At 46.5% G+C, this 21763-nt stretch overlaps 1 protein-coding gene across 1 annotated transcript in view; it reads right to left on the reverse strand.

Moving 5' to 3' along the window:
* Positions 1-611: 611 nt before the first annotated feature.
* Positions 612-21763, reverse strand: part of SDHA (succinate dehydrogenase complex flavoprotein subunit A) — a 123116-nt gene continuing 101964 nt past the window's right edge. Inside the window, exons 12-15 of the mRNA XM_069209154.1 lie at positions 13875-13986; positions 6402-6532; positions 2827-2937; positions 612-825 (exon numbers count right to left, since the gene is read on the reverse strand). Coding sequence (XP_069065255.1) covers positions 739-825; positions 2827-2937; positions 6402-6532; positions 13875-13986 — 441 coding nt within the window. The 3' untranslated portion in view covers positions 612-738. The remainder of the gene's footprint in view (positions 826-2826; positions 2938-6401; positions 6533-13874; positions 13987-21763) is intronic.

Below are 21763 nucleotides of genomic sequence, written 5' to 3' on the forward strand. Positions count from 1 at the left end.
CTGTCATGAGCTCCAAAGCTTAACAACATGCAGAGTTGTGTGACACCACCAACTGAGGTACTGCTGAAGTTTTCGGATCCAGTCTGAAGCATGGGGAATATTCAAAAGGTGAGGAATCTGCAGTTAGAATTATTCATCAGAAATTGTGTATTCTTAGAAGCTTTAAATCAAATAGGACTGTAATAATTTGGTTCACTCTCTCAATGGGCAATTCATACCACTTCCCTGACCGGTCACTGTCGCACTCCCAAAGCCTGGACATAAGACTGGTTTAATTACAAGTTCATTTAATTTTTAGGTGAATACAGTCAACACTGTGAGCTTTTTGCATTTACACTCTGATTTTCACATTTTTTTCTATGAAATTGGAAAGTCATGCATTGTCAAGTAACAAGCACAAATATTTTTTATAAAGTATTTGTTTTAGAATGCCTACAATGGTAAATTCCTTTCCAATATGAGCAGAATAGTTAAACGCACATGAACAAGAAGTCACCCTGTGAAGCCAGGTCCAATAAATAGCCTGAAAATATTAAAATGAAGCAAGGAAATGCTAGTCTTCTTTCCTCTAAATGGCTCGCCACAAAAAGAATTTCAAACTTGGAAGAAAAAAGTCTTTACACGTTTTATTTTTTATAAATATAAACATCTGCTGCAATCACAAGCCGAAGCGCTAGCTTCTCACAAACGGTGTTTGATGTATGGCATTACACAAAAGCAAAGGCGCAAGAAGTGCGCTTAGTAGGAGCGGATGGCTGGGGGGACCGTGGCACACTCTTCTTCATTTAAAGTTGCATCGATGACTGGTCTATATTTCAAGGAAACCTGTACAGAAACAAAGGGTAAGTTCAGGTTAAACACCAGTGTGTAACAATATCTTCAGCAAAGGCAAAGTGGCAATGCACGCAATCTGCAAGTGTGAGTGCCCTACAGAACCCTATCAAGACAAGCGAGGCTCAAGCTTCTGACCAGTGAGGGCACAACCCTCATTGTTCATGTGACTGCATCTTTATTATTGAGCGGTTTCTCGGAGTTCTGGGTCCTGCTGCAGCCAGTGGTCACCAGGGGGTATCTGTGGTGGAATATGTGGAATTTTAACTCTGGGCCCTAGAGCAGCCAGTGGGTATTGGGCAGTATCTGTGGGGTTTACTATCCGGTGTTTTCAGTGCGTACTGACACAGCAAACAGATACTTGGCAGTATTTGTGGTGCAGACTGTGAGGCCTTTTCTTTGGGTCCTACAGGGAGTATCTCTCGTGGGTACGGCAGGCCTTTTCTAGAGGGCAGCTGCTGCTGAGCATGGTCTGTGGTGGGTACTTTGTGCCTTTTTCAGAAGCTGACAGTGGTTACCAGGCAGCATCTGTGGTGGGTACTGTGGGGCTTTTCTTTCGGTCAAACAGCAGCCAATGGATGCTGGGTAGTAACTGTTGTAGGTACTTTAAAGACTTTGCTCTGGGTCCTGGGTTAGACAATAAATGGTGGGAAGTATCTCAGATGGGTACAGTAAGGCCTTTTCTCTGGCACCTGGGGATGGCAATGGATACTGGGCAGTATTTGTTGTGAGTCCTGTTCTCTGAGCTATGGGAATTCTATTGTTGTGATGCAGTATCTGTGGTCAGTGCTGCGGTAGTCAGTGGCTACTGGGCACTATCCAAGGTGGTATTGTGAGGGCTTTTGCCTGGGTCATGTCCCTGACGTTTATGTAGCACCTGTGGTGGTTAATGAGAAGCCTTTCCTTGCCTCAGAAGAAGTCAGTTGTCAGTGAGCAATATCCCTGAGGGGACCTTGAGGGCTTTCCTCTGGGTCATACAGCTGTCAGTGGGCTGCATGCGTGGAGGCTACTGCAAGCCATTTTTTAAGGTACTGGGTAATGGTTACTCAGTAGTATCTGTATGCCCTTTTATCCAAGTTCTGTGGCAGTCAGTGGTTATGAGGCAGTATAGGTGATCAAACTGTGGGCCAAAGATCACGGGCGCTACGCCACCACAACTGTTAACCAAGCTCATCAGTTTATCCGACTCTTTTCACACTTGAAAGCAGCAAGTATAATGGTTGACATCTCATGGAAACCTACCCACCAATCACTTCCGGAGCATGCCTGGCGTCCCTTCATTAGCAGCAAGACAGCCCCACCATCAAAATCCAAGCAGAACTCCTGGCTCCCATAGGGTTACTGAAAAAGGGCCTTTACATGTGGATTGCCCACACTCAGTTGCACCTGTCTGTTAGATTGAAAGCGGTCATGTAACTCAACGTCTCAGAGCTATCACAGCTATGACACTCTGAGAACGGGTGCAGAAACACCATACTGATTATGGCTCACGGACAATTGGCTGCTTGGCTGCACTGCCCATCAGCTAAGGGATCGTACTCAGATGGGCAACCACTGGACCATAAGCTCATCTCTTGAGGTACATCGGACATTTACCTCAACGCTTCATTATCAGCTGGGCACTGGATCAAGTCTGTCATCTGTCTGAGAGCCTACTCAGCTTTACCACATCAAATTCAGATGACCAGATTGACAATAGATAAAAAGAAAACTCAACTTGTTAAAACAAGATACAGATTCCTACCTGAGGCACTTATCACAAAGTCAGGTGCATACTTGTTATTCAAGTTCAGCAATATAGAAATGTTTTTTGGAGTCTTTTCCTAGTCTAAAGAGTACAGACATCCCAGGTAAATTAGAACGTTTTGTGATGTTGAATAACAATGTACTTCTGCCTTCATCATGAGTACTCCAACATTTGGGTCATTTAGGAAGGAAAGAAAAATGAGCAAGCATAAACATGAGGTCAAGTTACACTGGTTAGTGAGGAGTTACCTTCCAGTTCTCATCCACAAAGGAAAGTGTGTGCTTTCTCCAATGTTCCAAGAATGTCTTCTTCTGTTGTCCTTCTAAAGGTTTGGAAAAATCGTACTCATCTATTCTTACCTTAAAGGAAAAATAAGTCAGTGGTTAAACATAAAATCTCCTGTCAATCAAACCAGCTATTATAAAAACACATCACAAAGTGCCCGAGTTGAAGTATCCTGCCAAACAATTCGGAATGCAGGAAACATAACCATAAACGTAACCAGGGAGGCAGCCCACTGATGTCACCGACTAACAAGAACAGATAAGCTCTGTTGGATGTAATTCTTGAAATCTTTTTATATAGGAATTTTGATCCTAAGATTCCATGAAATAGTCTTGTATCAATTTTCTCTAACACATTTTAACCACAAATCTCCAGAAACTGACACATTAACCCTGCAGAAGTGGCAATCTGATGGCTGCGGCTTATACGCTGAGGCTCCTTTATAATTTCAGCAGTCCTTTGCCATTTTGTGTGCCGTACAGTGGGCTTCTTTCATTATACTTGCCTCTGGCTGGCATCATTCTTTTGTTAGGCAAACAAGTGGATACTTCTCTTTCTCACCCACATGGAAGATGCAAGTCTTAAAAATCCCATCAAGTTCAGTCTGGAGTGAATGCCTTCTTGTAGACACTAGCCAAGAGGTAGGCAGATAATTCCCTACTTATGCGAAGGACACAGTGGTTGAGTCTACAAGAAGATGCCTCCCTTACTCGCGTTGTGAACACTCACTCACTCAGGATTTATAAAGCTTGGCTAATCATCTGAGAGGGTATCCAGGCGCTTGCAGATCCCGGAGACATACTCAAACAGCCAGGTCTTGAGGGCCATTCAGAATTCCGGAAGTGAGGTGATGGTCCGGAGGTGCCTGGGGAGGCTGTTCCAGGTTTTTGATGCGACATGATAGAAGGAGCGTCCTCCACTTCTGCTTCGGTAGATGCACGGAGTATGGGCAAGAGAAAGGTAGGCAGAGGCTAGTCTTCTTGATGGCTGGTGGAAGTTAAGGTGGTGGTTAATGTACGCGGGTCGTTGGTTTTAGAGCCTTGTGTGCGTGGGTCAGCAGCTTGAATGTATGGGAAGCCAGTGGAGCTGCCTGAGGTGGGGTGTGCTGTGTGTTCATTGGGGAAGGTTGAGGAGGAGTCTGGCTGCGGTGTTCTGTATGATCTGAAGTCTCTGTACAAGGCTGGTGATAAGAGCCTGTGTAACGGTGCATCTGGTGTGTAGGGGTAGTCACTTGAAGATATTACGTAGCATGCGTGAAGTGAGGAAGCAGGCGGAGGAGAGTGCATTTATCTGTGATTTTATGGTGAGCTTGTTGTAAAGGATGATTGCAAGGTTTCTGGCATGGTCATAGGGAGTGGGTGCGGGTCCTAGGTCTGATGGCCACAAGGAGTTGTTCCATGTTTTGCCCCTGTTGGCTACGATGAGTACTTCCATCCTCTCTGTGTTCAGCTGCAGGCAGTTGTTCTTTATCCAGTCAGCAACTGACTTCTTTCCTCTCATTCCCATCATCATCATCATCTCCTGATCAACAATCATGCCACTTTATCATACTCTAAAGAAGGGGTGGGCACTTAGATCCAGGGGAACAGAGCCTGGATCATGGGGAATAGTGGATGGCACTACCAGACAGCACAAACCGCATGTTATTACACTCTGCCGTAGTCCATCCCGGAGTGCATTTGAGGTATTTTCTTTCTTGCAAAGGTACGCAATAGGTTGAACATTCATTTATGGTGCGATTGTTGAGCTCCAGCACCTCTGCACTGCCCCCTGAGAAGCCTGCAATTGCTCTCCATCGCTACTACAGACAGTCAAGTGTTCAATGGGTTGTACATGGCTCATCATCATAGCAGAGCATACCCTGGGACATCATAAGTGAATGAGCTCCACTCTTGTGGTTGAGGTCCAATAGCCCTTGCTTGGGCCAGGGCTCCCCAAACTCTGTCTGGCATAGTATCAGATGCCGCCTTACTAGTGTGGGTACCATGTTCAAAGTGCCACAGGACTCCTGCTGTACCTCACTGAATGGACCCAAGAAGGTCAAAAATAGCCTGGGGTTGCTTCTGGTCCAATCTGGAGGGTATCTAGTCTGGTAGTTTGGGCTGGACTGTTCCTACTGGAGCAGGACCAAGGCTGATTTGCTTAATGTGGGTCTCTATTTACAATGGTACAGTGGGTAAAATACAATGGTCTGGAATGTGGCCCCAAATTATCAACACTGGCTGAGATTAATTCACTTTGTTGTTCTTTAAGGAGATACCCTTGGTGCAAATTGTATGCGGAGCCACGGATGCTGAGAGCTCTGTACTATAGGACTCAAACAATACCTCACAGACAAAGCCGGTTTGGGGTTGCCTGTGATCCCATCTGAAGGAGACATGGCCTGGCAGTTGGGCTGGACTATTTCTACTGGAGCAGGGCCAAGACTGGTTTGCATGAGGCTGAGCTCGGTCTGGAACTGTACAGTGGTTAAACACAATGGTTTGGAGTGAGGCCCGAGCAATCGCAGGTGGCTGAAATTCATTCAAGCATTCCTTCCATCACCTTGTTGTTCTTGCAGAGTCAGAGTGGAAGCCGTGTTAAACATGCCACAGGCTGACAGAAGATGCCCGTGTACAAACAATGTAGATAAGCTGCCAGTGGATGAGACCTGATTACTCCTTTTACCAACTGTGCATACACTACCCTTTGATTATGTTTCTCTTGATCACTGTTAATTCCACTGGGTAGTTTGTTATTCAGATGCCGCTCTACAGGCTGAGGCCTTTACTACAAAAAACTGCAGCAGAAGTGAATTCAAAGGATATGAGCGAGGTTGGGGCTTTACCTGTGGCTCGACTTGATGACATACCAAAGGAGCCCAATCATGCTCCACCTTTTTTTTTTAAGCTCTACAAATGTGCATTAAATTGGAAACAAGAGGAGAGATGGCACAACTTAATTTAATAGAGACTAGGGCTAACACAAATCCTCATGGGCTAACATTTCCCCTTCAAACATGGAATTTTGAAGTCTAGCCATAGATCACCCTTTAAAAGTCTATTTCCATAATCATTTTGCTCAAAATTACTGACACTGCAAGTTGTGGTAATTTCAGGATGGTGGAATACTGTGGTATTCCATACTGACCACCAGGAGTGCCCGAAGAGATGCAGATTTACTGTGTGGATATTTCCTTCTAGGACTGGGGAGGGAGTGCATGGGGAGACTGGATTGAAGGGAGAATTAGAAATCTAGAGTACCTTCCGTCTTATATGCATACCCCAGCCAACCAGAAACCCCTTTTGTAACCTCGATTCCACAGAAAACCCAGCTTCTGCCACAACTGAGAATTGCATGACACTTAGAATGGAGACGAAAGAAGCAAACGTTTGAGGTCCTGCAAGGGACCCATTGTGAGCTTTTAGAACAAAACAGCTATCTGATGAATACAAGTTACTACAGAAACAAACCTGGCAAACAAATTATCATGCGTGTAATATTGACCTCGGAGGAGTAGATCTCCCCTGGATACGAGTGTGGCGCACAGATGAATTACCTTGTAGTCTTCCCTGGCATGAGCCCCGCGACTTTCTTTTCGTGCTTCAGCGCCATTTATAGTCTGCAGAGCACACAACATGAGATTCTGCAGTTCCAAGGTCTCCACCAGATCTGTATTCCACACAATACCTGCAAAAACATTGACACATGTAAACAGGATATTCCATACAACTTTTAGCTAAAAATGTCCTGTCCTTTATGAAACTATTCTCTATAACTGCCCAAATGACAAACACTGTAGTCACAGAAACAATGGGAAGAAATAATCTGAATGATTTGGTTACAAATGCAACATACAGAGGAGTTAAGAGAAAGGGTAAATGATGTGAACCGACCGTGATACTGCAAAACAAACACAAACCCAAAGGCTACTAATATGGATTTGATTTGAAGAACAGGTTACTTACCTTTGGTAACACTTTCTGATGGGTACTAAGAGCAGATTCCTCACCTTTAGAAAATCTTGAGGCACCAGCCTCGAATCAGAAGATTTTACAACACTGCTCCTGTGGCTCTGTGCCAACTTTAACCACCCAGTAAATGACAACTTGAGCCACATACAAACATCTCACTTTCGCACCGACTTCAGTTTCTTTCCCGACTATCAATGCCCTGGGACGCGGAACCCATCAATAATCAGTGTGTATACTCCTAGATTGGGACCTTTCTGGATTGAAAAGGCAGAAAGGGGAGGATTGAGTAGTCTGTGGACAGACCGAGTATCCATCACAAAGAGCATTACCTAAGGTAAGGAACAGGTTTTCTGATGGATACTTCCAACTGCAGATTTCTCACCTTCAGAATAGATACTAAAGAAGTTTCTCTTAAGAAGGTTGCGCATGAAGCCGGCTCTTTCTATAGTGGACCAAAACGAGGTATTCTGTATAAAGAGACGAGGCAAACCCCAGAGGAATCACAGAGGCACAAATGACTCCCCAAATGCTCTCTTTTGTGGTACTGTGGGCGAGCAGTTAGGCATATCAGAAGGTAGTGCTAAGCATGTAATGCACACACATAGGTAGTAAGCGAGACTCGCACTCAAAGAAATCCAACACCAATTTATAAAAATAACACGTACTCTTATATAAATTTTTATACAAAAATCACCAGAATCGTGAGTACTTCGAGATATAGATCTTTACAGTTTGCAAAAGCCAACAGTGCAATGTTTGCATGTGGTAATGCTATCCTATGGGGGAAAACCATGTACTGCATTTGGGCAGTACAGTGACTTACGGGACTTTCCTCCAGGACTTAAGGGGAGTATAGGGCAGGGTTCAAGGTCTCACCAACAAGTCAACAAACACAAACGAGGGACAGAATGCAGAACCAATCAAACATTCACCCACCAGTCACAAATCTGGGTTTAATTGATCAATTGTTTTGCTCACCATGACCCCCCCCCCCCCCCCCCCCAGTTTGGACCCAGTCATATGCAAATTAGACTTCATCCTGTTCCTCATGGGAACAGTCCAGCCCAAACTGCCAGGCCAGGTCCTCCCTGGACTGGAAAAAACATCCTGGGACCGGTATCACCCTTCATCTGCCAGGCTAGATGGAATCCAGTGGCATAGTGAGCCTGGGAGCCACATCTGGGCATACCTGGCACACCTAGGGTGACAAAAGCAAACAAACACAAATGATGGACCAGCAAATATCTGAGGTCCTGGTATGAGGGGTCCCCAAAATACTCAATTTAGGGGGCTTTAAGGGTAGTAAAGGGTATTAGCCAATGGGCTCCTAACCCTTGGGGGTCACCTCCTAGAAGACCACTTCCTTTGGGGAGTGGGCATCACCCTGTCCCAGAATTCAGAATTCCACCACACACAAGACCGCAGAATTCCTAAGGCTGTGTTTATTTCAGGCCGGTTACCTTAGGGATGTGTCCAGCCTGGAAATGCAACACGTCTCCTGGATAGCTAATTTTCCCACTGTCTAGGTACCAGATGGGCCTGGGAGTGGGGGGTTGATGGGCAGCATCTTCCTCTGACTAAGGACAGATCTGCATACCAAAAGGCAGTGGGCTGCTTTGAGGCCTCCTGCCTTGGAATGCATATTTGCAGGTCATCCTATTGGGAGGGGTGCGTTTCTGACCTCCAGAGAGCAAAGACTCTCACCCTTGGTGGTCAGAATCTCATCTGTTGGTGGCAGGCTGGCTAAAACTAGCCAGTGAGCCCAGTGGCAGTTGGTAGGTTTTGAAGAGACACCTCTAAGGTGCCCGTTGGGTGCATTTGTTAATAAATCCATCATTGGAATCAGTTAGGGTTTATTAATAGGAGATGTTTGATAACGAACATCCCTAGTTTCAGTGAAGCCATCATGTAGCTGGGTAACTCATATTGCCACACAGCCTGAGTTTAAGTGGACCAACAGCGCCAAAGTGGTCCCCTAGCCCTCCTGAGACAATACCCACCTTGGACTTACCCACTATGGACTCACGAACAATGCCTGCAGCTTCTGCCCGCATGCCCCCTCAAATGCAAGTGCTCCAGTAGAGAAAACCCAAGGCCTCAAGACACCTCTGCAACCGTCGCTCCTGGCCCGTGCAGAAGAGGACCTAAGGTGTAAATCCCCACCATCCCGAGCATCTCAAGACCACAACACACTTGTTGGTTCCCCCGGACTGGATCCCAAGCCCTAACCTGCAGCATCTTTTCAACTGGACCAATCCCCATTGACTAACATTGGGCACCCAACGCCGTACTACACCTCTGCACCCGCCTGTCCCGGTGCCGCCTGTGTGACCTGTTGGTGTGGCCTTGACTCTTTCCCAATATTCACCTTGAATCCAGAGATTGGTCTTGTAAGTTGCAGTACTATACCTGAATGCAGTACTTGTTTTTCTCTCTGTAGGATAACACTGCCGCTTCTGAAAAATGCACGAAGTATTTTTCTTGCAAAATGCACTTACCTGCTTGTATTGGTTCTGGTGCCTAAAACGATATAAACCTATATAAAGATATTTGCTATTTCTGTAATTTGGTGTGGATCTCCTTCTTGAGTTGTTTGTCACATTTATTGACTGTGTGTGAATATTTGCAGACGTCTAACACTCCTCTCTGATAAGCCACACTACCCCCTAAAAGAGCACCTTGGGAATGGTAGAGCCTGTCCACCAGTAAGGGAATTAGTGGATACTTTGCACGATATCTCTCTTTTCGGTATATCATATAAAGAGCCAGCTTTCTAAAGTCAAGAACATGGGAAAAATGAGAACCAAAGTATGATCCCACTGTGGCATCACAAAGGGCTTTTCTGAAAATAACCTTTAAAGACTATCGTCACACAACAGGTGATTTGACCAGAGATGGTTGTCCTAGTAAATGTAAAAAGGCCGCATGGGCCAACAGATCACCTTTAACAGTGCCCAAGCACAAGTCCTTGTTGGGCAAGAGATGGAACAAACAGGACATCCAACAGTTTAGCCTGCAAGGGATCAGTGTAGCCACACTGGGCTACAAACTTGCCTCAATCTCTATGGTTGGAGTTGCAGAATGTGTAGGTTAAGATGCAGAACCCTGCCCTGCTGCTGCGACAGGAGTTCCTCCCGAAGCAGCTGCCTGACTGGATGAGAGATGCTCTGGATATCACACTTTGCTTGCCAAATACAAAGCGACTAGGATAAGGTGGACCTGTTCACGGGCTGGAGTTGCCTGCATTGGTGTTTTAAGATCCCTTCATGTGGTTTGCTACCAGGGAAATGCCCGGTCACTCTAGCAGCAAAGCACCTTCTGACACAGGACCCAGCACCTCAACTGCCCTGCTTGTGGCAATACGAAGTGGCAGTGGTGTTGTTCTGAGAACCTGAATCAACTGCCCTTTAAAAGGCGACGGTAATGCCTTCAATGCCAAACGAATGGCTCACAAGCTGGTGGGTTCCCCTGGTGGCGGGACACAGACTTCAGGTTCGCCTGCAGAGCCTGCATATGCCACCTGGCATTGTTGGCAAGCAGGATGGAGGATTCCAAGCAGCCAAATCCAGGATGTTGGCTGAAACATAAGGGTCGTAGCATGAATGTCCTGGACTTGTGATGGTGGAAAAAAATTCTGAAACTGCACTGTATCCAGGGTAGCACTAATGAAAGGATGCCCCTGAAAAGGAGTCAGATATGACTTCTGCATATTGATAGAGAACCCCACCAATGTTTGGGGATTCTTCATTGTTTGGAGGTGGTCTACGACTGACTGTGGCAAGCCTGACTTCCACAGCTAGTTGTGAAGGTGGGGAAAAGCTAGTATCCCAGACCGCCCAAAAGTTTTTTTTGCAACCACTGCCATCACCTTCATGATCACTCGAGGGGCTCAGCAAATTGAAAATGCTCCTGGCCCACTAAACCACAGGCAGAGTCCGCAGGACAGCAGGAGGGCACATAAAAGTAAGCATCCTGCCTGTTTAACTTCACCATCCAGTCACCTGGACCCACGGCAGAGAAAACCTGGGCCAATGTGGCCATCCTGAATTTGTCCTTCCACAAGAAGGCCTTCAGAGGGCAGAGATCTAAATTGGAACAAAGGCCTCAGTCCTTTTTTGGTGCGATGAAATAGCAGGACTAACAGCCAGTCCACATTTACTGAGCCAGAACCCGCACTATAGCTTCTTTGGCCATAACAGCTTGCACTTCTTGGAGCAAGATGGCCAAGTGCTCATCTAAGAGATGGTTGATTATGGGTGGGAGGTGTGTTGAGTTGAAAAGCAATGATGGGGCATAGCCTCACTGGAGGATATGGAGGACACACATGTTGGATCTCATATTTTTTTTATCCATAGAGAAAGCATTGGATCCTGATTCCCACAGGATGGTCCTGTGCCACCAATAGCAAACAAAAGTGGTTTGGAGGTAGATGCAGAAGGGTGGGGGACTGGAAAGGTCACTGTCCTTGATGGATCGGGCGTTATTTATTGGATCCCAGTACCTGAAATGAGTGGGGTGCTTGTTGCAAGAGTGGTGGACCTTGGCATGCGTGGTATGCCAGTCCTTCAGAGTAGCCATAAAAGGGGCAAAACTGGTGAGGTTACTGTCTTCCGGGATATAATGGCTAGAGAATGTGTGCGGCCTGGCTTTCCTTCTTGCAAAGGAGGCGAGAGCCATCAGAGGGCGCGCCCATTAAAGAGGCTTCCACCGCTCCAGAGAAGTCCTTGGGTTGCACTGAAGCACACCGACGAAGCACCATACTAGCGCCATCTTCTCTACCTAAGCAGTCCGTAGTGCCAGGTCACACTGGATACTGTTCCTGACCACACTAAATGTTTTAAGCCAAAGTGGCACAAAAATCCTCCGGGGACCTGCGCATGATCCTGCAAACCATGCTCCTTAAGGCATGCCTCTTCCCAGCAAGCAGCTGGCACGGACAGGCCGGAGGGCAAGGCTGACCAAGGAAAACATCCTCTTTTCCAAAGGTCATAAGTTTTCAACTCTATAGAGGCAAACATGGGGAAATGATTTGAATTTACCTGACTGGTGGAATCTTGAACCACCAAAGTCTCCAGTGTAGGGTGCAGAGTAAAAGAAATAAGGGTTCCCTGGCGTCAGTCTGTGGCCTCTGGCAACCTGTCTGTTTAGGGGTGGGCAGGAGCACGGCTTAGATCAGGTGCCCACAAGGGTATGAGGTTGGCAGGAGCACGGCTTAGATCAGGTGCCCACAAGGGTATGAGGTGGGCAGGAGCACGGCTTAGATCAGGTGCCCATAAGGGTATGAGGTGGGCAGGAGCACGGCTTAGATCAGGTGCCCACAAGCGTATGAGGTGGGCAGGAGCACGGCTTAGATCAGGTGCCCACAAGGGTATGAGGTGGGCAGGAGCACGGCTTAGATCAGGTGCCCACAAGGGTATGAGGTGGGCAGGAGCACGGCTTAGATCAGGTGCCCACAAGGGTATGAGGTGGGCAGGAGCATGGCTTAGATCAGGTGCCCACAAGGGTATGAGTCAGGGTCTCACTTAATGGAGGTGAAGGAATGGATGAAGTCTGTCCAGGTTGTAAAACCTCAGAACACTAGTTTTGACTTCCTCCGTGTGCAATTGCAAGTTCAAAACCTCTGCTGCGCATCTCATCACCACACAAGGAGGCACTCTTCTGTTGATGGTCAGAGTCTGGGGTACGTGTCCTACACCAACCCTCTGGCATCTTTTAAATCCAGATACAAGTAGTATCATCAGAATGACGAGGGGGATTATCTTCCCCAACACTGTCATCCCCAAATGTTGGTTGGCTCTGGTCAGAGTCTAAACCGAAAAGTTGGAGGAGTGCAACTCTTAAATAGAGGCATGGTTCTGTCTCAATCGGAATGAAATGGGGCCGGGTGTGCCAGTATGGCTTCAAGGCAGAAATGGATTGGGCTTGGAGTTGGACAGGACGATAGGGACAGAGTGCTCTTCTAGTTGTGGCTGTCTCAGGGGCACTTTTTTTATCGTTGTCTCAGGGACCAGCGGTCAGAAACTCGTCTCTCAGCAGCAGGCGGGCACAGACCAGTCTGTCCTACACTAGAGGATTGGGTAAAGTATATGGGGGCATCTCTAAGATGCTCTCTGTATGCATTTGTATTAATAAATACAACACTGGCATCAGCGTGGGTTTATTGTGCTGAAAACTTTGATACCAAACTTTCCAGTATTCAGTGTAGCCATTATGGAGCTGTGGAGTTCGTTTTTGACAAACTCCCAGACCATATACTTAATATGGCCACACTGTACTTACAATGTCTAAGAATAGACTTAGACACTGTAGGGACAAATTGCTCATGCAGCTATGCCCTTGGGCTTTAAGGCCTGCTAGAGGGGTGACTTACCAATGCCACAGGCAGCATTTTGTGTGCATGGCATCCTGAGGGGGATGCTATGTCGACTTTGCCTTTTTCTCCCCACCAACACACATAATATGCAATGGCAGTGTGCATGTGTTAGGTGAGGGGTCCCTTAGGGTGGCACAACATATGCTGCAGAGCTTCGGGACCTTCCCTGGTCACAGGGCCCTTGGTTCCACTGGTACCTTTTACAAGGGACTTATCTGTGTGCCAGGGGTGTGCCAATTGTGGAAACATTGGTACGTTTTTGGGGAAAGAACACTGGTGCTGGGGCCTGGTTAGCTGGGTCCCAGCACACTTCTCAGTCAAGTCAGCATCAGTATCAGGCAAAAAGTGGGGGGTAACTGCAACAGGGAGCCATTTTCCTACAGAAAGATTCAAACGTTTTCCTTTTTTGTTTTCCTTTCCTCTCTGCCTTTTGTGTATTCAAGCTCCTGTTCCCTCCCCCCCCCCAGTCAGTAATTTATGAAGGACTAATTGGTTTAAAGTTAACTAACAACAATGCATGTGGGGTGGGAGTATTAAATACACAGAGTGATTGGTGATGCTTTCTTTTACATGACGGTTGTTTTACATTTAAGGCAACAGCATTTGAGAGCGTTGGTATTCACAAGGCAGAACGCACACGTGGCTGCATGCACACCTGGCACAACTAGTTATATGAATATCTTACCTCTGTCAAACGTTTTCAAGTCATCCATTGAATTGGCAATAGCCTGTAGCTTTTCACAGCCCTCCTGCAGCACAGGGCCTGTGCGGAATACGGCGGCGTGGGTCTGCATCGTCTAAAAAGCAAACATTGTTTAGTCATAGTAGATCAAGCAATCATGAGAAAGAAAGGCTGAAATGAGTACTACAGTTCTCTGGTGTGCCATTAACCACGATAGCACAGTCACATGGCCATGTGTTCATAAAAAAAAAAAAAAAAAAAGTTGTAGTAGTTAGAAGAAAACAGGAAAAGCGGATCTGAAAAGAGAGGAATGCAAAAAGAGGTCTCCTTCCCAACATTGCAATAAACTGTTTTGTTGCCCATAATAGGCATATCACTTCCCACTACAGCACCCGTCACATAACATGAGCAGAATCAAGCAACATCTCATGGCTACAAATGGTTGCACTCATGCCGTTCTCAGTCATTCTTCAGATGTGGGTCCCCCAACTCCTTGGAAAGATTTCACTGTCTGGAGATCTCAGCTCAGGTCTTATCGCCATAGGTCACCAGGAGCTACTTTCATTTCGTTTCTCGTTTCTCCGCTAATTTGTGCCCTTGGACTGGTTCATGTTTGGGAACAGGAGGAGTTTCCTATTATTCTGCTATAGATCTTAATTTTAATTCTGCTCCTTTCTTCAGAATAGAATCACACCACTCAGGATTGGTCAGTACTTCCATTATCAAGCCACCGAAGGAGGTGCCAGCATAATTGAATGACCTTGAGTATAAAAAATAGGCTTTTCTGACCACAAATAGATCGATGTAGTCTTGGTCCAGCCGATGTTTCCCGGCAGTATCTTTCATTGTTTCAGTTGGGCACATCTGCCTCCTCTATGCATGGGTAACCCCCCAAACACAGATACACACATTCAGACTGTCTCCTTTGTAACAACATAGTTTACTCCACCAGCATGCCACACCCCAGCATCAGCTGAGTCTTAGAGATGGCTCTGACCAACAAGCCTAATGGAGTCTAAAGAAGCCTAATGCTGTGATAAAGGTATGGGATGGTCTTGAAGAGAAGGGGAGAAAAGTTTTAGTGCAAGTAATGCATGTCGCGCTAACAATAAGAGGTAGTAAATGTGTTGAGGTAGTGGGTTCAATCAATCAATCAGTATTTGTAAAGTGCAGCTACTCACCCGTGAGGGTCTCGAGGCGAAAGGAGAGGAAGGAGGAAGGGCGGGAGGGACCTCATCTGAAGATCCGTGTCTTGAGGTTCTTCCTGAAGATGAAAAATGTGTCCTCCGGTGGTGGTTTTGCGGATGCGAGGGATGGTGGCGAGGGTGTGGAAGGAGATGTGGTCATTCAGTAAGACTGGTCCTGCATTATGTATGGCCTTGTACGTGTGGGTAAGAAGCTTGAAGGTTATTTGCTTCTTGACCGTTAGCCAGTGGAGGGTCCTCAGGTTTTGGGGCATGTGATCTCGGTGAGGGAGGTCCAGAATGAGTCTGGCGGCGGCGTTCTGGATGGGTTGAAGTTTTTTGATGTTCCTAGTTGAGGTGCCACCATAGAGGGCGTTGCCGTAGTCGAGCTTTCTTGTGACTAAGTCGTGGGTGACTGTCGTGTGACAATCTGCTGGAATCCATCTGAACATCTTCCGGAGTTTGCGCAGTTTGTGCCAGCAGGAGGTGGCAACAGAGTTTACCTGGTGGGTTATGGAAAGGTAGGAGTCAAGGATGATTCCTAAATTGCTGGTGTGCTCGGTCAGTGCAAGGGGGGTGCTGAGGGATGTGGGCCACGGGGAGTCATCCCAAGCTGAGGTGCGTTTCCGAAGATGATGAGCTCTGTCTTGTCGGAGTTGAGCTTCAGGAAGCTTTCTCCCATCCAAGTGGCAACAGCTTCCATTCCTGCGTGAAAGTTCCTTTTGGCTGTGTCCGGGTCTTCGGTGAGGGAAATGATGAGTTGTGTGTCATCGGCATATGACACGATGTTCATACCATGGCTTCTGACGATGGCAGCAAGAGGGGCCATGTATACGTTGAACAGGGTGGGACTCAGTGTGGATCCTTGGGGGACTACAAAGTTGACTCCTGTGGGTCTGGAGGTGTAGGGCAGGAGTCTGACCCCCTGCATCCTCCCGGAGAGGAATGAGTGGATTCATTCCAGGGCTCTTCCGTGGATTCCTATGTTGTGGAGTCTGGTGTGCAGAGTGCTGTGGGAGACCGTGTCGAAAGCTGCTGAGAGGTCAAGGAGTAGGAGTGCTGCGGTGTGGCCACGGTCTTGGAGTAATTGGATGTCGTCGGTGGCTGCCAGGAGTGCTGTCTCCGTGCTATGATTGATGCGGAAGCCGGACTGGGAGCTATTGTAGGAAGTTGGCTCTGTATGCACTATTTCAAAGTAAGGAATAGTATGCACAGAGTCCAAGGGTTCCCCTTAGAGGTAAGATAGTGGCAAAAAGAGATAATTCTAATGCTCTATTTTGTGGTAGTGTGGTCGAGCAGTAGGCTTATCAAAGGAGTAGTGTTAAGCATTTGTTGTACATACACAAGCAATAAATGAGGAACACACACTCAGAGACAATTCCAGGCCAATAGGTTTTTGTATAGAAAAATATATTTTCTTAGTTTATTTTAAGAACCACAGGTTCAAGATTTACATGTAATACTTCAAATGAAAGGTATTGCAGGTAGGTACTTTAGGAACTTTGAATTAGCAAAATAGCATATACAGTTTTCACATAAATCACATATAGCTATTTTAAAACTAGACACTTAGTGCAATTTTCAACAGTTCCTGGGGGAGGTAAGTATTTGTTAGTTTTTGTAGGTAAGTAAACCCCAAAGTTACCACACCAGCAGCTCAGGGCCGGTCAGGTGCAGAGGTCAAAGTGGTGCCCAAAACGCATAGGCTTCAATGGAGAAGGGGGTGCCCTGGTTCCAGTCTGCCAGCAAGTAAGTACCCGCGTCTTCGGAGGGCAGACCAGGGGGGTTTTGTAGGGCACCGGGGGGGACACAAGTTAGCACAGAAAGTACACCCTCAGCAGCACGGGGGCGGCCGGGTGCAGTGTGCAAACACACGTCGGGTTTCCAATGGAAATCAATGGGAAACCAAGGGGTCTCTTCAGCGATGCAGGCAGGCAAGGGGGGGGCTCCTCGGGGTAGCCACCACCTGGGCAAGGGAGAGGGCCTCCTGGGGGTCACTCCTGCACTGAAGTTCCGATCTTTCAGGTCCTGGGGGCTGCGGGTGCAGGGTCTTTTCCAGGCATCGGGATCTGGGAGTCAGGCAGTCGCGGTCAGGGGGAGCTTCGGGATTCCCTCTACAGGTGTCGCTGTGGGGGTTCAGGGGGGGGCAACTCTGGCTACTCGCGGTCTCGTAGTCGCCGGGGAGTCCTCCCTAAAGTGTTTGTTCTCCACAAGTCGAGCCGGGGGCATCGGGTGCAGTGTGTCAAGTCTCACGCTTCCGACGGGAAACGCAAGTTGTTTCAAAGTTGCTTCTTTGTAGCAAAGTCGCAGTCTTGGGTGAACAGAGCCGCTGTCCTCTGGAGTTCTTGGTCCTTCTAGATGCAGGGCAGTCCTCTGAGGCTTCAGAGGTCGCTGGTCCCTGGGGAGAGTGTCGCTGGAGCAGTAACACTACTCCTTTGATAAGCCTACTGCTCGACCACACTACCACAAAATACAGCATTAGTATTATCTCTTTTTGCCACTATCTTACCTCTAAGGGGAACCCTTGGACTCTGTGCATACTATTCCTTACTTTGAAATAGTGCATACAGAGCCAACTTCCTACATGGGGAGACAGGCCGGTAGAGCTGGGGCCAAAGCAGTTGGTGTCTACGTCTTCTCTGCAGGGTTTTTCAGCTTAGCCGTCCTCTTCTTCTTAGGTTGCAGGAATCTGAATCCTAGGTTCTGGGGAGCCCCTAAATACTGGATTTAGGGGTGTGTTTAGGTCTGGGAGGGCAGTAGCCAATGGCTACTGTCCTTTGGGGTGGCTACACCCTCTTTGTGCCTCCTCCCTGAGGGGAGGGGGGCACATCCCTATTCCTATTGGGGAATCCTCCATCTGCAAGATGGAGGACTTCTAAAAGTCAGAGTCACCTCAGCTCAGGACACCTTAGGGGTTGTCCTGACTGGCCAGTGACTCCTCCTTGTTTTTCTCATTATCTCCCCTGGACTTGCCGCCAAAAGTGGGGGCTGTGTCCAGGGGGCGGGCATCTCCACTAGCTGGAGTGCCCTGGGGCATTGTAACACGAAGCCTGAGCCTTTGAGGCTCACTGCTAGGTGTTACAGTTCCTGCAGGGGGGAGGTGTGAAGCACCTCCACCCAGAGCAGGCTTTTGTTTCTGTCCTCAGAGAGCACAAAGGCCCTCACCACATGGGGTCAGAAACTCTTCTCTCAGCAACAGGCTGGCACAGACCAGTCAGTCCTGCACTGAAGGATTGGGTAAAATACAGGGGGCACCTCTAAGATGCCCTCTGGGTGCATTTTTTAATAAATCCAACACTGGCATCAGCATGGGTTTATTGTGCTGAAAACTTTGATACCAAACTTTCCAGTATTCAGTGTAGCCATAATGGAGCTGTGGAGTTCGTTTTTGACAGACTCCCAGACCATATACTCTTATGGCTACCCTGCACTTACAATGTCTAAGGTTTTGCTTAGACACAGTAGGGGCATAGTGCTCATGCACCTATGCCCTCACCTGTGGTATAGTGCACCCTCCCTTACGGCTGTAAGGCCTGCTAGAGGGGTGACTTACCTATGCCACAGGCAGTGTGAGGTTGGCATGGCACCCTGAGGGGAGTGCCATGTCGACTTGGTCATTTTCTCCCCACCAGCACACACAAGCTGGCAAGCAGTGTGTCTGTGCTGAGTGAGGGGTCCCTAGGGTGGCATAAGACATGCTGCAGCCCTTAGAGACCTTCCCTGGCATCAGGGCCCTTGGTACCAGGGGTACCAGTTACAAGGGACTTACCTGGGTGCCAGGGTTGTGCCAATTGTGGAGACAATGGTACATTTTAGGTGAAAGAACACTGGTGCTGGGGCCTGGTTAGCAGGGTCCCAGCACACTTCTCAGTCAAGTCAGCATCAGTATCAGGCAAAAAGTGGGGGGTAACTGCAACAGGGAGCCATTTCCTTACAGCTATCCAGGGAGTTTTTGGTCTCAATGAAATTCCGTAGTTGTGTGTTGATTGCTTTCTCTAGTACTTGGGTAGGGTAGCAGCGAGATAGGCCGGAAATTCTTTAGTTCTGATGGGTCAGTCGAAGGGGGCAGTATTGTTAGGTGGAGAGGTTATTACATATACCCGACAGACTCTAAGGCTTTCTATTTAGACTTACTTATTTTTAGTGTTTGACAGTTGTTGTTTGGACAGCCACTGTCTTGCTTTGGCAAGTATAAAAATACAACACTGCATCATCTAAACACAAATATACATTCAACTGAGTGACCCATGCAATAGTTATACAGACGACTGCTGTAAGAAATCCATCTTTCTGGAAACAATACCCAGGATTTGTGTTCTAGCTATATTCTCTGGCTTGCCCAAAGTGTATTTCTTGTATTCAGGAGTCCCTCGCGTGCCTACACCTCGACTGAGCACTTGATATGACCCCTCCTGGATCTTTCCTTCTGCAAAGTGGATTGGTTTAGAACTGGTTTCTAGCAAGAACAGATGACAAAATGTCAACACCTATGACCTATAGCTGTGCTTTCCTTCCAGCTTCAAATGACTACCTGTGCTATGTGGCACTCTGGAAATTAATGCTCCACTCTCCTCGATGATTTGAGGTCTAAATTCAAACACGTTTATGATGGGAACATGAACTGGCAGTGGGGTGTGACCCTTTAGCCTGAGACCAATCAAAGTGTGTTGTTTCAAAGTTCTTTTCCACATCCCTGCAAACCAACCAGATGACCTTTAGATCAGACAGTTGACTACTATCCTCCAGTGACAGATTTACCTGCAAAATTGTACATACAAGTCTTTTCATGTTATCATACTTAACCACGATGTTCACCAGCAGCAGGCTGAAGAAATATTTTCACCAATATACAATCGCAAGGTTCTCTTTTCTCTCAAACTGGAGAAACCAGCTTAGATTCTAGACCAATTGCATAAAAATCTGTGCTTCAATCAAAGCAAAACCAAAGGATGTAGAGCTTCAACCTCTGTTCTCTCAAACTAGCCAACACGTCCGACTTTCATGTTCTTATTGAAAGATGTACCAAAGAGAATAAGAATCTTCCTGGTCCTTCATCTGGACAATACTCAATACTGTGTATAAATCAGCTCTAGTCCTGTAGTTAGCAGAGGATCCTTGTTCTACAGTACGCTGGACACAGCGACCTTCAGACTCGATTCTTCTTTTATGTCAACCATATTAACTATCTAATTGAATCGCATCCCAAGGTTATTAGCTGTTCTTAGAAGATGGCACCATCAGATATATATACACACACATTCTGAAACTAATCATCTGGCTATTAGATATTTTTTAAGTGACGTATAATGGAAAACTCTTATGTCAATTTATTATGATCCATTTTTGTAAACATTTGTTGTTTGTGATTTATAGAGAATTGTTATTGCCCTATCTAAGGAATAAGTACTGGATGTCTATGGATACTCTATGTGAATCTGATTTTCAAATACTGATTGAATATTCCCTAACAGTCCATTTCCCTACCCATCAAATCTAAAAGATCACCATCAAAGTACCTTGAGTAAGTGCTTAGGTGCTCTCTCCAAGGGAGAAGCCATGTTCTGGTTTGAAAATGCCAGAGGTAAATTAGAGTCCATCAAGGTTGAAGTTAAATGAAGAAAGAAATAAAGAAATATTTGTAAATTTAAACACGGTTACATATCGAAATTATTTTGGGAACTGTAGCAAGAAGGCCTTTTCGTTTTCAGTTTTTTTTTCTCTCTCATCAAAAGCACTTGGTCTGTAGATTAAAGTCCCACTGATGACACGTTTATGTATGAACCAAATACATCCGCAGTCCATAGTTGTCCATATTTAACCATTTGCACTACATTTTATTAGCAACAGTAGCATCATGAACATACAAAATTGTATTTTTGACTAATGGCTGTGATAAATGTTTGGTGTTCTTTTCTTGAAGTTTTTAGATTTGACAAGGTCCATAAACTTGAAAATTCTGGTGTTTAACTATGGATTTCCACCATTCAAGCAGTGAACAAGGGCGAAATTTCAGCTGACTGAGAGGATCCTAATTCAGTTTTTTGTGTTCACTGCTAAGCGCAGGACAGACACATACTATAAGAAAAATTAACTCTTGGCTGTAATCACAGTCTTTATTTAATATTGCCAGAGGGTCTACCCAAGTTCAATCCTATTTTTAAAAGGCCACAAATCTTTTGGGTTCTTTTTTTATTACAAATCTTGAACATAATTTCCCATGAACTGCCTTCTGCATGTTTTTACTGTCCCAACCTCCTTTTAACACCTTTTCCCTACCTCAAGGATTGAAGGATGCCTTCTTCGAGTATGTTTTTGCATGTATTTGAAATGCACTGCTGATTGCTTGGGATCGTTGGAACCCGCATGCGCGGTTCACAAAATTGTGGGGGTGACCATCACAGAGACCTCTGCCATGCTGCAGGCACTCTCCGGCCATCTCCCTGAAACCTGGTGGCCATGGAAGGTCTTTAGGACAGGCAGAGGTGCACTGTATAAATCCGGCCACTTTACAGTATGGCTAACTCAGACTGGCCTCAGATTTTCATTTATGAGACAACAGGTAACAACTTCACTGACCGATTTTAACGAGCCCGTCCCACAGCAGTGCAGAGCTCACCAATGATGAGAAGGCAGACAACAGTAAATACTTCAGTATCAGCATTATCCTTGGTCACTCCTGTAAGGTGGTACCTTCATTATTTTATTAAC

This window comes from Pleurodeles waltl, chromosome 2_1 (assembly GCF_031143425.1).
Source record: "Pleurodeles waltl isolate 20211129_DDA chromosome 2_1, aPleWal1.hap1.20221129, whole genome shotgun sequence".
In the NCBI taxonomy this organism is placed as follows: domain Eukaryota; kingdom Metazoa; phylum Chordata; class Amphibia; order Caudata; family Salamandridae; genus Pleurodeles; species Pleurodeles waltl.